The sequence below is a fragment of the Corvus hawaiiensis genome, chromosome 3 (assembly GCF_020740725.1).
Source record: "Corvus hawaiiensis isolate bCorHaw1 chromosome 3, bCorHaw1.pri.cur, whole genome shotgun sequence".
Lineage (NCBI taxonomy): Eukaryota > Metazoa > Chordata > Aves > Passeriformes > Corvidae > Corvus > Corvus hawaiiensis.
In genome coordinates this window covers 45425174-45441584 of record NC_063215.1, presented here as the reverse complement: position 1 = coordinate 45441584, position 16411 = coordinate 45425174, and the positions used below count along the sequence as shown (strand labels likewise).

General features: G+C 43.0%; 1 protein-coding gene across 1 annotated transcript in view; it reads left to right on the top strand.

Annotated features, from left to right (window-relative positions):
- Window positions 1-11907: 11907 nt before the first annotated feature.
- LOC125323191 (prolyl endopeptidase) overlaps window positions 11908-16411 on the top strand; it is a 94520-nt gene continuing 90016 nt past the window's right edge. Inside the window, exons 1-2 of the mRNA XM_048297929.1 lie at window positions 11908-12121; window positions 13417-13491. Of these exons, the coding sequence (XP_048153886.1) occupies window positions 12077-12121; window positions 13417-13491 (120 nt within the window). The 5' untranslated portion in view covers window positions 11908-12076. The remainder of the gene's footprint in view (window positions 12122-13416; window positions 13492-16411) is intronic.

Genomic DNA, 16411 nt, shown 5'->3' with positions numbered 1-16411 from the left:
GAAGATGTATTTTAATTTTCTTATTCAAGGATCTAATACACCATTTCATATAAGAAACTATATTTGCCATTTTAATGAAATTGATCAAGCAAGGTGCCACTAACTTCAAAATTTGAATATTTTTTGTTAGCATCTTTTTAAAAGCTAATCTCTATTAGGCCAGCCAAGTTTTTATGTCAAACCTGATTTAAATGCAGATTTTTTTTTTACTGCATTCTCTTCTCACAAGCCATGAGATAGATACACAGTGCAAAGTTATGCAGATACCTTTGTAACTATTTTGTTTGTTGCTACTTCACACTAGGAGTAGAAGTCCCGCAGAAGTACTTTTTGTGCTAGGCAAGAATGGATTTGGCTTTGTTATTTTCCTTTAGCATCATCCATACTCAGAGAAAACTTACTCAAATAGAAATGAGATTCAGGGGGACATTGTGTTCTCTAAAATCCCTAAATAAAGACCTTTTCCCTAAATTATGACCCTGTTCCTTAAATAAATATCCAGCCTTCGGAAGTGACTGAACTTTTATTGAGCCCCAAAGTTTTGGCTTATCTCTTAGGCAATGGCTGGGCTGGTTCTTATTTATATCCCTATTTAAAACAAGCTGGTTAATTCTTGGGTTTGCTTTCAAATTTAGTCACACATGGAATGTCTTAATTGTTTGTTAAAGGAACAGCAGGTTGTGGTCAGGGTCAAATGCCCTTGAGCTCAACAGATTTTAACTTTGCATAGTACTTACTCTTGAGACTGTGATAAGCAAACCTAGAGGCAGACCATGCTTTATGCGAGGGAAGTGCTGAGTGTGCAGGTATGCAAGGGCAGGGGAAAGGAGGAGGAGACCTGAGTTCATGGGACTGGGCATTTTTTACCATACCAGACAGCATAGTATGTACTGGCAAATGAGCTTTCAGAGCATGCTTTTGGGCAGCACTGGATTCTGCAAGATTTGTAGCAAAACAGTGCAGGATCTCTTCACTGCAGAGTTAAGTTGGATGTTAGCAGAAAGGTTTAGGTACATGGGCTGGAAACTTGGTTATGTGTTAGTTACTCATCACCTGCTTTGTAGGTTCAAGCTGGACAACAGACCTGCTGATGGTCCTCCAGTGGTGCTATTCCAGAATTCCCTGTTTCTCTAGACCAGGTGGGGTCCCCCCCGAGTCACTGCAGAAAGATCTTCAAGTAGTTCAATCAACACAGCATAAGGTAACATAAGATTTCTGCTCACGTATGGTGAAGACGTCCTCCAATGTACTTGAGGAAAGGTGAGGACCTGGTGGAGGGACAGAACCATGAGGTTCCAAAGAAGACCTGCTTATGAACATGAGCTCGACAATTTGATTAGTGTAGCCATGAGCCATGGGCTTGTTGAGTGGTTTCTAAGGCAAACTCCCAGGGAGCTGGGGAATTAAGGCTTTCCTCATTTCCTTGCTGTCATTCCAAACCGGATCTTGCCCATTCAGGGACAGATTATAAGGGGGATTGGAGGGGTTGAATGGCAGTGGGGAAGACATAGATAAATCTCTTTTTTTTATGTGACTTGTGAAGCGTCAGGCTCAGGTGTAGTGCTCTGTCTGATCACTGAGTGCCTCTCCCCACTGATGAGCAAATCCTCCTTAAAAGGAGAAGTTACGAGGAGTAAATCAGGGGGAGTTGATCTCCCCTGGCTATGGTGGTCTGTAGGAAGTGGATGGCTCAGCAGGCAAGCCACCTGCTCCAGCCTGGTGCTTGGCACAATGTCTATTTTGCATATCAGACAGCCTCCAGGGAATAAAAAGGGTTGTTAACTCAGACAACCATGATTTCAGCTCTGTGCTCTGCAAAGAGAAAAAGGAAGGCTGCCCTGTGTTTCCAACCAAGGGATTTGTTCTGTTTGACTTCCCTTGGAGAACACTACTTGCCAACTTTTCCACTCCCTGGAACAAGGGGTCTGGCTAAATTTATTTTCAGCGCCCTCCAGGAAATGAGGCTGTTAGGTTTATTATCCTGAAACTAGAAGACAAATTCCGTTTCTTTAGTAGGTGTAGGGGCATGGTTACTAAATTTACTGTGCTTTTTCCGAAGGTTTGAGTCCTGGAGAAAGTCTGTCTGATGCCCCAATGTGTCTTTAGCTGAAACACCCCAGCTCAGAGCTGCCAGCATGAGGAAAGATCTTATGTAGGCAGCCGCCTTCAGTTAGCTCTGGTAAAAGAGAAATCCTAAGTGCTGTGTAGAAATGTCTCTTTCTTCATGTGAGTGGTATCAGGAAAAGGGCAGTGAGTGCACAAGTGATTAAGAAAGCTGGTTTACAGCAACTTGCCAGTCTCCCACAAGACAAAAAGAAAATCCAGGTAGCATTACACAAGAGAAAGGTACATTTCTTTCTCTGATCTCTTTAGTGCTTACAAGATCTAGATAACACGCTTATCATGAAGCAAATGGAGATATTTTGCAAGTTTTACTTGGTGTGGTAACAACTGTTACCCTTTATACCTTTGTAAATACCCTGAAGTTTGCAAGAGTAAGCACATAAATAAAGTGAACAAACACAGCCTAACTCCAAATACCTCTTGGCTTTTCACATACATCTCTAATTAAATGATGAGGATGAATTTTTGTGAGGTTGTAATAAAATAAAATTATTTAAATAAATAACTGACAAAATAGTCATACGGCCAGCATAAATTACCATGACATTTTTAATTACTAAAGTAAGTTTTGGTATGAGGGAATGAATAATATTAAAAGATTTAATTAGTGAATTCAGAGAGGGATTATTTACAGCACTAACATCAACAACATAACATCTAACATAATTAGAGATCAAAGAAAGTCTACCAGGCAAGCAAGACCCTTCTTGCAGAAGATGTGGTGTCCTAGTCTTTAATTCTTACTTTTCTCTCATTTAGGTTTCTTTCCAAAGTACTTTTATTTCCTCTAGAATATTTAACTGTGGATAATTAAATAATTTTTGTAAAGGATCAAATAACCTGCAGTGGTTGTCTGTTGGTTCTACAGAAGCCAAACATCAGAAATGGCTGAAGAATATTGACTTCACATCCCACTACGTATGAGAGGAATGGGGCAAAGTGGAGCTAAATAACATCACTGTTATTTAGCACAAATGCTCGTTTAATTTTTTTTCTCAAGATTCATAAAGGGTTCTTCTGACCTGAGTAATTTCAGCAGTGCTTTGGAATAATTGGTCTATGAAATTACAGAGCACAGGCCTTGTTTTACCTTGGCCCTGTCCTGTGCATTTTGATGACTCTCAGGCATGTGCAGAGTTTAGAGCAGAAGACATGCCAAGAGGCAAAAATAAATTAGATCAACTAGATGCAGTGAATTAGAGGGATTTTTTTTCTTCCCAAATGTGTCATACTTATTTCTGCAATTTCTCTGACTTGCTCCATGTTTTCTGGCTGTACTCAGGAACCTGTTCCAGGCACTGCAAAATATCTCCTCTGTCTAGACTGAATGCAAAGGGAGAACATCTAATAAAAATATTCAGAAGAGGAATTTATTTCCATGAAATTTGTCTTAATTTCTCCTTCTCCACATTTTCTATCAGAATTTGAAACCACAGGAACAGAAAACTTGAAAAAAAAAAACTTCGCAAAAATTTAATTAAAATTTCCAGGTGAAGAAAAATGTTTAACTTGTTCTAGTATGTACTGGATCCTTGAAATTCCTGCACAATTCTCCAAGAGAGGGAAATAACAAAATTCATGAAAGACATTCATTTTCAGTAATATTGTTGTAACTTGACAAACTCCAAATTCTTCGAAAAAAGTGACTATTTACTGAGTAAACCACATAGGGCTTCTGTACCAGCTCCACACTACATTAGAATGTATCTCTTGAAAAGTTTTGGTTGTAGGGTTTAAAATTAGTTATTAAAAGCTTTCCTTATCAACAAATCACATATTGGAACAGGAGAATAACATGTCCTCATTTTTCTCCAGCTTTCTGTGAGCTCCAAAGGGCTCTGTCCTTGGTCAGCTTCCCTCCTCCCACTGGAGAGGGCACTTCATCTCTGGGGAAGGTCAGCTATAAACACAAGCCCAACTGCTCACACTGATGACTCAAATCCACCTGTCTGCTCCCTTCTGTCCAAGCCCAAAGCCCAGCCTGCTTCTTTCTGAATGTCTCGCCATCGGCTCAAGCTCAGTATGGCTCACCATAGCTCTTAATCTGTCTTCTAAGCTCTCCTTGATACTGCTTTTTCCAGTCACTGTGGTTAACATCACTGGCTGCTCTGTTGCTTGGGCCTTGAGCTTGTCCAGTACCTTCAGTCTAGGACTCTCAAGGCTCTCTGTAAATTTTGATGCACAAAACTTCAAAGCTTTGACCTTCCTCATACTTCCACACAGCTAAAATTACCAGTCCAGCTTTCATCCTTTCACCACAAGATGCTTCTCCCTGATTTTGACAGAGCCCATTTCCTGCTTGTTCATCCATGCCCACAGCTGCAAGCAGGTTTCCCCTCTCCTCTCGTGTTCCCATCCATTCCCCTGACATCAAGCACAACATAATTCTCCTCCATGCAAATTGCAGCCATGTTGCCATCTTGGACAACCCATGGCACCAACTGTCATCACGCACTTGGGAAACTTTCACATCAGCAATGTCCTCTTTTTACATTGCTTTGCCAGTCAAGGTGAAGCTCTAAAACAAGGTGAAGCTGTAAAAACATACATAACTTTTCCATTATACACCTTCAACCTTTCCCCAGGAGCTTTCCTTTCTCACAGGCTGCAAAACACCAGATTGTGGGCATGCTGCAAGTGTTACATGCACAATGACCTGTAACATCATACGATTTTCCTCCACGTCTCTGAATATAAGCTACCTGTGGTTTTGTGTTCCTCACTTTGATTGAAAGCAGTAGATCATAAATGCATGGAGCATCTCTACCACCTGGCCACATGTGGAAAATGGCACAGTGAAGCCCTGGTCCACATCTGAATTACATAGAGTCTGCAGCACTAGAAATACAGAGGTTTAATATCCAGGATCATTGGAATGTGTTATTCAGTTTCAGGACTAGATTTGACTCACATTTAGAGAAGAGGCTAAAGTTATCCCTAAATGTTAAAAAAATGAATTATAATTATTTAGCATCTACTGAAATCCAATGCCTTTTGGAAAAGGCACTTCTGGAATTTAATTTTTTTTCATTCTTCTTATTTTTGCCTTCATTATGGAATCGTAGTAGCAATATTTTAAATGAATTGTTATAGAGGGGGGCTAGAGCACCCACTGTGTGTGATAACCTTGCACAGTGTCCAATTTAGTTTGAATGTCAGATTCAGTGGTCACTGAATTGCATATGGCTTCTTTCTCTCTCTTTCCCAAGTATTGAGAGGTTCTTCTCAAAGGCACATGCAAGTCTCTCTTGGAAGCACATTTTCTAGTGCTCTGACTCCAAAGTTTATTCTTTCTGCAGGGATCTATAGTTTCTATATTTTTATAACCCAAACCAAATGTTTTCTGAGGCATAACAGAAAGTTTTATTTCTAAGCCATTTGAACACATGCATTCAAAATGTATTAAACATGGCTAGATGATGACTGCAGAGGAAGATATTTCTAGATGTGGAGTCTTTTAAAAGGAGCTAAAACTGTTTTCCTTTCCAAGAAAAATAGATCAGATTCCCTATGTTTAGTGTATTTCAAATTGTGCCAACATGTCATAATCTGTTAACAGGAAGCTGCCTACTGGTTTGCTCACTGCCAAGACTAGGGGTGACATTCCTATGCTTTTGAAATCAGTGACAAAACTTCCTTTGATTTTAATAGGCAGAAGATTTCATCCAAAGGAAGAAAATTTTTATCCTTACATTTTCAGAACAGAAAAGAATGAAAAGCCTTCTTCCAATTCATACTTATCTCCATTTTCAGATACTGCCATGTAAGAATTATTTATACTGTCATCCTTTTCTGTATGAAGATTATCTTAGTTGCTTTTGATGCTGAAGGCAGGAGTTAGCATATAAAGTATTTTTGCATACAATAACAACAACAACAAAAGATACTTTGGAAAGGCAAAAGCAAACACTGAAAATTAACACTTCTATTTAAATTTTACTAATATGGATTTGCTACATTTCCACACCAAAGAATTAATATCATTTCTTTATATAGAAAATGATATTTATAAAGATAGCTCTTTTTCCAGAGTGATGTTTGGTGGGAAAAGGTGGAGGAAGGGGTGATTCAAGATTCAGTGAAATAGGTGCGGGACAAAAGTAGACATGAAAACTTCTATTGACTTTGTTGGACTTTATGTCACACCCTTCTCCCCTGTTAAATACTGTGTAGCAAGAAAAGTTCAACTCCTAACTTTTCTTCTGCAAGAGCCTTCTTAAGAAGAATTTGGCAAAATACTTGAGCCATGAGTCCCAGTTGAATTGTATAAGATTAGGACTAATTTCCAGAAATGCTGAAGTAAGTAAAATCTAGGTGTCAGGAACATGGTGATTTGGTGCATAAGTAGGGACCAGACCTACAAACCTTGCAAGCACTGAAGGTGTCTGTGAAAACTTATTAAATGACCCAAGCACACCACATGCAGTGAGACCTGAGTATTGACTATCTATCCAGGGACACAAGGGCACAGTTTTTACTATGTGATCTCTGGTTTTGGGCAAATCCTTCTTTTAATGGCAAATTATATGTTAAAATTTAATAACAATAAAAAAGAATCAATTAAAAAAAATCATCATCAGTCTTGTCTATGATTAGAATTTTGTTCATTCTTTGCCTCAGCTTTCCTTTGCACAAGGAAAAGGCGAACCTAAAACACCTTAACTTTCATCTATCTGAAAAAGTTCCTTCAAAGAAAAGTTATTTTGGATTGGATGTAGTTATGCTATGATCTGTGTGTTCATTCTCCTACATCAGTTTAGATATGTCGGTTTAGATATGTTGGTTTAGATTGCCCACCTGATAAAACACCTTTTAATACTACTTCGTAATTGCAATGCCATACTAATGCTTCATGGACATCACTACATCACCAAACTGGCTTCACAGCACCAGCAGCGTAAGCACACATAGGCACACCAATGCACAAGCCCAGGGCAGGCTAGAGGATGATTCTGCAGCGTGACACTGACTTCAACGCACCCATCCGGTCCCATGGCGTACTGAGAAATTTTCCACAATTAAATATTGTTGTGCTTGATTGCACATTCAAATATTGACCAGACCTGTGTCATGTAGAAGTTTCTGTGACTGAGATAACAAAACCATATTTTATTATGTAAGCCACTTCATAATTCAGCTCAAAAATAATTTTAAAAATCCTTTAATTATCTATAAACAATATACAATGACCATAATTAATGTGTAGAGTAGATGAACATTTAGGAATCAAAGAATCACTGAAAATCAACAGGACTTAGGCTCTTGAGTCAGTGCTTCCAAAATAGAAACCCATCAGGGTAGACAATTTGAAAGTCACATTCCTCCGAAACTGGAGTTATTTGTACACCTCAGCACACGCTCATCGTAGCACAAGACTGAGGTTCTGCTGACACCTGTTGATAAACGTCTGAACAGCAGAACTGATGTCCCACGATTAAGTAAATGAAATAAAAAAACATGTATAAAAAACCAGGAGTAAAGGTACAAACATGTCTTCATTCTATAACAGAAAAGTTTCCAGTTATTGGTAAGTCATAATGCGAGTGAGGCTGGGGAAAGGGCGACAAGGAAAGGTAAAAACAAAATTTGCTGCTAGATTTTTTGTCAGATCTTCCCTGACCAAGACGATGAGTTCACTTCCTACTGAGTCAATATACTACTTGCAGTGAGTAATTGTGGAGATGCTGACTAAGCTGAAAGAGATTTGCTAATGACTGGATGATCAGCAGAATTATAATTAATATCAGCAGAGACCAGTATCTGTTTTGCAAATGATCAGAATCATGCTAACATGGGAGTGTGATAAGATGAAAAAGACTACTGAGAGTTTTTTAAACTTTCTGTTTTAAATAGAGGAAGATAAATTTTTGCTTACTCAGCAATTTATCCTCAAAACACAGCAAATATCAAAGCTGAACTCTGCTGGTGTTGGTTAGGCCTAAGAAAAGGTAACATTTTAGTAGAAATTTGCTTACTGCAACAACACTATACAATTAAGAGGCTTCAAATTTTCAGTCACAGTACTGTCCTAATGTGAATCACTTTTAATTTCTTGCTAAGCAAACACACTGAAAAAGAGAGAAGATTGCTACACCTTTCATTATAAGGATTTCTGTTAGCAGACTGCACAATTCACTCTCTGTTGGGGAAGATGAAACAGGAAAGCCTTATAAATATGATCGCCTGACAAAAGATTTTGGGAATATGAAAACTATAAGCGACATCGAAATGAAAGCCACCTTTGAATTACCAAGTCTTAGTTACTGAACAACTGGAAAACAATGGTATGGCCGACTGAAGGTAATCTCCTCTTGATTGAACAATACCCTCTGCTTGCAGGCAGGTCCAAGGGTCAGAGCAGACCCTACTAGCTCAGCAGAAGGGGTCCAAAGAGTAGTGTTTAGAAGTTAAGATGTAACACTCTATGGTAATATAAGAACTCTTACAGGCTGTATGTAAATGCTATAGGATTTGTATCTTGTATTAGATTGGTTAGTGACAATTAGAATATTCAGTACAGAAGATGATTTATTGTATTGTAACCAGGACTTCAGACACTCTTACTACACTCTCACTTCTACTTCTTCACTCTCATTCCTCTCTCGCTCTCTCTCTCTCTCTTTACTTACCCGCTTACTCTCTTGCTCTCCTGGGCCTGCTTCGAGCTGAGTCTGGCAGCTCTAAGCAGTGCCCCTGTACCCACGCCCTTTGCAATAAACCACATGTTCCAAGATCTGACTTGAGAGATGTCTCGTCACCGTCCGTCCACGTCCCAACCGTCCGACCCACCCCAAAGCTCCCGCAACTCTCATTTCTACAGGGGGTGCATGGTGTCAGATAAGAAAGACATGTTTTGGGCAGTGTTTTAGACACTATGTAAACCTGTATTAACTGCTTTTCTGATAAGAAAAGATCTGAGAGTGTAGATTCACTCCTTCTGCTGTTGTTTACTTCCTTCTCCCCCCCACTACCCCCAACAAACAAGGGAGAAATTTACAGTACAGAGAAAATTCACTTTCTGTCCCTAGTGCTCATCTTTGAAAGAAAATGACTGCTTGTAAAATTACAGGTCCAAAGATCTTATCTTGGACAACTTTGTACTTTGGTTTTTTTGTATATTCCCACCTTCTCTGTGTCTAGGAAGAATTGAAAGGTATTGTGACGGATAATTGCTGTGCTTACTGGATGTTTGCCAGCCCCTACAGGCATTACCCTGCCCTGCTCTGAGAGGGCTGCTGGAGCCTGAGGAACCACGGGCGCTGCCATGTGGAGCTGTGGAGCACCCGTGTGGTCAGGCTGCCCTCTCCCGCCAGCTCAGGGAGCTCCAGCTGTGCGGTGGAAGCGCAGCTGCCCAAAACTTTCACTACACCTCACATTGGCTGCTTTTACAGCATGAAGCTGATCTTCGGAGACGTTGTGGTAATGCCCAGGATATTGGGATGTTCGGCTGCTCAGTCAGAGGTATTCTCAAGCCTTGCTCGAGCTGCTAAACATTTAGTCATTCTGGACAAACATAAATGCATTCATCCCAGACAACACCATCAGGCTGAAAAAGACATTTTCATGAAGCAAACTGCAGCTCTGAATGAGATGCACGGCCGCTGCTGTCTATGAAATGAATTTGCAGTCGGCTTCCCAAAACTCCCAGACAAACTGTGCACATACAGCTTGTGTTGCACACTGGCAAGCCAAATGCTTGACAGAGGTATTGAGATAATAATTCTCCCCGTGATGCAAATTTGTGTGCACATACAATTCCGTCTGGGAAGCTTTAGACAGAAATAGCCTTGGCTTGCCAGTATCTACCTAAGCAAGTTGCTCAGACAATTAGCAAGCTTTTATCAGCATCGGGCATGTCAAGGCATTGCCATTAACCTCCTTGCTGGTGGCATGTTCTTGAGCTCCAGAAGAAAACGTGTAGTTGTAATCAGCAGCTGCCCTGCTGCCTTGCAAAGGGAGAAGATTAACAAAGAAACACGGTAAGAAGGAAAAATGACCAGAAGAGAAGGGATGAGAGAAAAGAAGCTGCATAGGTGTTGTTTAGGATGTAAGCAAAGATGATGAACATGGTTATGTCACTTAGTGACCACTACGGGCCTGGAATATTTCATGTGTACACAACCCTCAGCCTCCACAGGATGTCCAATTAGAGATGGTAACTCTTTCCATTAAGTGAAGGCAATCAAGACACAGTTCTCAGCTCATAATCATAAAGGTTTGATGCCATTTCTAAAATGTTTAAGGTCACTGTCATTCCAGGTGGTTACTTTATTAATAACCATGAGCACTCTTTGGGCTGACCAGACCTTTAAAGACCACACACAAACCTCTGTGTCTCCAGCTGGTGCCATTAACCACACATACACACGAGTTTACTCTGGAAGAAGAGCTGCAGTGAAGTCCCCCAGGCTGACAGGACAGCTTGGCAAAAGCTGTGGGAAGCAGCTTCATTCGGAAGAAAAACAGTTCAGCCATGTTGCCAAAGCACCTCCTGTCCCCTTCATGCTTCCACTGTGCAGGAGGAGTACACCTGGTCTCTCCCTGGAGGAAAAATGTTTGCAAGTTTTCCGACCCAGGAAATCCTATTGTAAAATAAACACCCCATGGGTGACCCTGAAGTCATCCACTTGAAACTCCTTTACTGGGTGCCCTTTCATGCAGACTGGCTGCACAGGCCAGAGTCGGGGCTGGCGTGGGACTACACGCCCTGACACTGGGGGTGAGAGGCACAAGCACCAGCCAGCCGGGCTGGTGTTCTGGAGTGGCCATCTTCACTGGGACCAGGTGGCCAACTTGTCCTTTGCTTTTAGGGTGAAGGGGCGTCTCTGGAAACTTGCAGAGACATGTTCGATGGAAGTGCACTAAAGGTTTGAGTGGCCCAAGCCGGGTTTAGCCTGGAGAAGAGAAGGTTCAGGGGTGACCTTACCAGTCTTTACAATTCCCTGAAAGAAGGTTCTGTCCAGGTGAGGGTCAGTCTCTTCTCCCAGGCAACCAGAGACAGAACGAGTGGACATAGTCTTAAGCTGTGCTAGGGGAGGTTTAATTTGGACATCAGGAGGAGTTTCTTCACAGAAGGAGGTGATTAGACATTGGAATGGGCTGCCCAGGGAGATGGTGGAGTCACCATCCCTGGAAGTGTTTAAGGAAAGACTGGATGTGGCACTTAGTGCCACGGTTTAGTTGACAAGGTGGTGTTCTGTCGCAGGTTGATGATCTCAGAGGTCTTTTCCAGCCTAATCGATTCTGTGATTCTGTGACCTGGCTTCGAGCTGCCTGAGCCACAGAATCAGAATCAAAGAATCAACCCCACCCAGGAAGCAGCTCTGTTTTCCGGTCAACATGGAGTGGAACTCTGCGAGCCAGACCCGAGCCTCTTCCTTCACCGTGTGCCAAGGCTGGGGAGCCGAGAGGAAAAATAATAAAAACCTGCGATTTTATTTTTTTGCAAACGTTTACTATAAGTAGGATGGAACCCGGGTGGTGCCAGGTACACAACTCCGCTAGAGGAGGGTGACCAGGAGGGGGAGCAGAGACCAAGGGCGGCGGGGCGGCAGGGCCCACCCCGCAGCCGCCGCTCCCGCAGCCGCCGCTCCCGCAGCCGCCGCTCCCGCAGCCGCCGCTCCCGCAGCCGCCGCTCCCGCAGCCGCCGCTCCCGCAGCCGCCGCCATCGCGCCCCGCCCCGCTGCCGTCTACCCGGCGGGGGCCTGCAGGGGGCGCTGCGCGGCGGCGCGGTGCTGGAGGCGCGGTGCCGGCAGAGGGCGGCCGTATGGCGCCGGCGCTCCGCCTGTGCCGCGCTGCGCGCCTGCTGCCGGCTGCTGCCGCCACGGCCCGAAACTCGGCCCCAGCCCCAGCCCCGCGGCCGCCTCCGCGCCTCGCCTCCTCCTCCTCTTTCTCCTCCGCCTGCTCCTCCTCCTCCTCCTCTGCTTCCCACCGCTCTCCGCCGCAGCCCGCCATGCAGGCCTTCCAGTACCCCGAGGTGTACCGCGACGAGACCGCTGTGAGTACGGCGCTGACTGGGACAGCCCCCGGTGTGCGGCGGCCGCCGGGCCCGGGCGCGGGGCACCCGGCTCGCAATCCCCGCGGGGCCGCCTCGGGGCGGGGGCTGCTGCCTCGGCTCTCGGGGCTTTGTTCGGCTGCGGCCGCTGAACGCCCGGCGTGCTCCGTGCAGAGGCTCTGGGGTTTGTCACGCCCGCGGGCCGCGGCAGCTGCCGGGCGCTTGTTAGGGCGGGATTCGGGCCCTGGCGCCGGTGCTTCCGGGCACGTCCCGCGTGTGCGGGGCCGGGAGCCGGTCTGGGGCGGGCGGCGGCACCGGGGGTGCAGGAGCAGCGGCCGCACGGCGCATCCCGGAGCTTCGGTACCGCGGCTTGTGTCAGGGAAACCCAGGCCTCCGCCCGGGCTGCAGCAGCGTCAGCAAAGGAACAAATAGTCTATTTGTATAGGATGGCACGTCTGTAACATAGTCCCATCTCCCTGTGTTCCCGCCGTACCTGGATGCACACGGGATTACGGTGTAGGTTTGGTTAAAATGGGTTCGATTTTCTTTCCCTTCCTCTGTGCATTGGACACCGGCTGGGGAAGTATTTACATTGCATTTAAACGAAAATGTTTGCCGATATGAGCCACAGCTGGAAAAAATCCTGAAGCATTTACTTTCGTAGTTGACTGAAAGGCTGACCTGTGCAAGCCCTAGCAGCAGATATCTAATCCTTTTTTGTGTATTGGAGGAAGAAAGAAGGTAAATTCAACCACGTGGGTTAATCTTTTGTGGCTTGTTTGTTTTGTTTGTTGTTTTGGGGGGGTGGGCTTTTGATTTTTTTAAAAAAATGACTATTTATATCTATACACATTATGCACATATTTGTGGGCAAGAGTAGTGGGGAGGGCTAAACCAGAGACCGTTTGTGTAACCAGGAACCATATTTTGGGTACACCCCGTAATGAGGTTTTATAATTTGGCTTGAAAACCTTAGGGATCTTGGTTTGGTTGGTGGGGTTTCGTTTTTGCCTACTAATCTATCCCGTGGAAGGAATTTTTGTGCATTTCACCATTTTTCTGGTGCTCTGTGCTTTTCTCTGAGGACTACTCTGCTGCTGTGATGCCTTCAGCAAAGAATGGTAATATTAGTAACTCACCTGAGAGCAGTGTGTTGGTTCTCTCTTTCTTTGCTCCTTAGCACTGTATGGTTTTGTGAAATTCCAAATGCCCTTCATCATGCTGACTGTCATTGCTTGATGGATAGAGTTTGCTTGTGTGCATGTCGTTTTTAAAATTATTGTCTTTTATAAATTCAGGTGTCGGATTACCATGGATGTAAAATCAGTGATCCGTACTGCTGGCTTGAAGATCCCGATAGCGAACAGACAAAGGTAACCTTTCTTTGCATGGGAATGGCTGTTTTCACATGGTTCTCTTCTATAGACCAGGTGCATTGGTACTCTGCTTTTGAAGAACCTGCCAGTATTTTTTTGAAAACTTACATAGTGAATGAAGGTGTACATCATGTGATATCCCATTACACCAGCAATGCCATTATTTTGTCCCTGTGTTTTAATGGGAGAAAGGTTGGATGGGGCTTTGAGCACCCTGGTGTACTGGCAAATGTCCCAGCCCATGGCAGGGGCGTTGAACTAAATGATCTTCAAGGTCCTTTCCTACCCAGACCATTCCATGGTTCTGTGAAAGTCCGGAACGCTTTGTATAACTTAGATCACAGAATTTGCAAAACTAAATCCTTGTTTATCTTGAACCCATTTTTCTTGGCCGGTTTCAATGTTCAAGGTGGTGGTGTCATACTGAAGAGAAACACTTAAATTTTAGGGTGCTTTGTCCACTGTCTTAAGTACATCTAAAATCTAAAATTGCCATAATAAAATAGTTAGGAAAGGGTAGAAGGAAAGCTTCTTTGGCTTGCTTTCTTCAAAAACTGACAAAGTGTGTGAGTGCATTTTTTAAAACTCATTTTTAAAGGCAAAACCAAAAACATTTTCCTCCTGAAGTTAGGCTTTGTTAGTGTATGTTATTACAGAGTGCAGGTGTTGCAGTGTTTTCAGCCTGCAGTGTGGTATAGTGAGAATGTGCTGCTGGAACCAGTCTTTCACTGAGAGAGAATCATGTTAAATAATGTCTGTGAGCCAGTTGCTTTGATATTCATGGCATGGGGGGTTGGAGGGATGATGGCCAGAAAGTGGTAGGTGACAGTGTGGAGGGGGTTTCCTCTGCAATGGCTACTGACTTAGTGACAATTGTAGCTCCAGATCTGAAACACTGGCATCTACCCAGCATGCATGATTGTGTCAGGAAGTTGATGAAGGGCAGGATCTCCTTTCAAAAATATCCAACAGTGTGGCTTTCCATTAGTGAGATTCCTTCTAGCTTCTTCTGCGTATGTGCTTACCTTATACATTTTCATGAGCCTGAGGCTGGTCAAATAGAACTTACAGTAACTGACAAGAGCAAGATAAAATGCGTACAGTTAGGAACTGTTTCCCTACTTGCAAATCTGTCAGCATATATAAATACTCATGTGGATTAAAAAGGTTGATTTGGGATCAGGTTTTAGTGAAAAACTCTGCCATGGACATTAATATTGAAAATGAGATATTTAGAAAGCTGGGAGAATACTGATTTTTTAATTCTGATATCTTTAAGAAACAGTAAACACAGGATAATTTTGTGCCAAATTGAGATGGATGTATGTGTGGTTATGTCTTCCTTTTCGAGATGCCCTACAGACACTTTACTAAAGTGTTTTTTGGGATCCTGTAAAAGATTAGGGATTGAGAAAATACAAAGACCTGATTTCTTGTGTCCCTGTATTCAATACTATAGCCACATACTGTGAACAGGTTGGGTGAGAACAGTTGGAGGACAGTGAATCACATTCTCCAGACCTTGTAGTTTATACAGGAGGCAGAATAAGGAAAGGGAATTACAATATCCTCACAAAAATGCAGCAGCCCAGACACAAGTTGTCATATTGGTGGAATGAAGGTCTTGTTATATCTTACTTGCCTACACTGGAAAAACCACACACCTTGGCAGAATTTTGCTGTGCAGTAGTAGTATGACAAAAGGAGCGGAAAGAGTTCCTGTGTAAGTAAGTATGCAAGTATATAATTTTATTCCAAAGTTTCAGGAGTTATTGGACAAAGGGAATTAAAGTATTTTGCTGGTTTGCCTCTTTCGTAGAAGAGGTCAGAAAAAATGCTGTCAAATAGATACATAAATATGTTGGGATTCTGCTTTTCTAGGTGTAGCAGGAATAGACATGTCAAACATTGGTGCTCTCACAGAAAATAAATGAGTAGGCTTCACTTAGTTTCTGTATTGAGTCAGCAGAGCATAAAGTTTGCTATTCCCCGAAGCATGGAGAAAGAAGCAAAGGTGTGTGAGATTGGTTTTAACTCTGAAACGTCCATGGTGCTTTCACCTGATATCCACTGTAGAGCTAAAGGGACTGAGATGAAGGAAATTGCCCACAACAGCTATGAGTATAAAAAATTATATTTATTTTCTGTGACTAGTCCAAATGATTATGTGGACTCTTGATAGCTAGCAGTTTACAAACAGTGAACATAGAAGGGTGGAATTTTTTTTTGTAATTGGCTTAATCAGGTTTTTTTGCAGTGAGAGTAGAGTGCAAGATGGTGCTGTACCTGACCCAGTATAATTTGCAGGTTTCCATTAAGTTAAGTGGTTGTGTGGTTTTTCTCTGCCTTCCCTCCCCTTCTTGCACTGATACGAATGCTTCTGTCCCTCCCTTGCATGGGTATAACCATCACAAGGTGATGTTCTGGGAGCGAACATGTTTGTGGATTAGTTTTCTATTGACATATGTGCTTAATCTAGGTCACCCAAAGGCCACATGATAGTTGGATCTAAGATGGTCCAAGAATGGGATCTTTCCTCTTCTAGCCACCCACAGTCTACTTTTAATTAGGCGAAAGTCAAATTTAGAAATTTTTCAGCCGGGTCACAACGATGGTCTTATGTATGCAGTGCATGTATCTTCTACAAAAAAGGTTATTGAAATCTGCAGATGGCTAAGCAGATCCAATGCACAGTCTCAGAGCTAATAAAGCCACTCATGAAGTCACATCTTCAATATCTTGTGGAAAAGCTGTTGTTCAAGAAGTGTGCACTTCCATATTCACAATCTATGTGCTTTACTGTATCACCTTTTTTTTTCTTCCCGTGTGTGCTTGGTTGGAGCAGTCAAGGGCAGCTATAAGCAAACAAACTCCCTTCTCCAGATATGTAAATTAAAATGAACCCCTGTTCAGATGG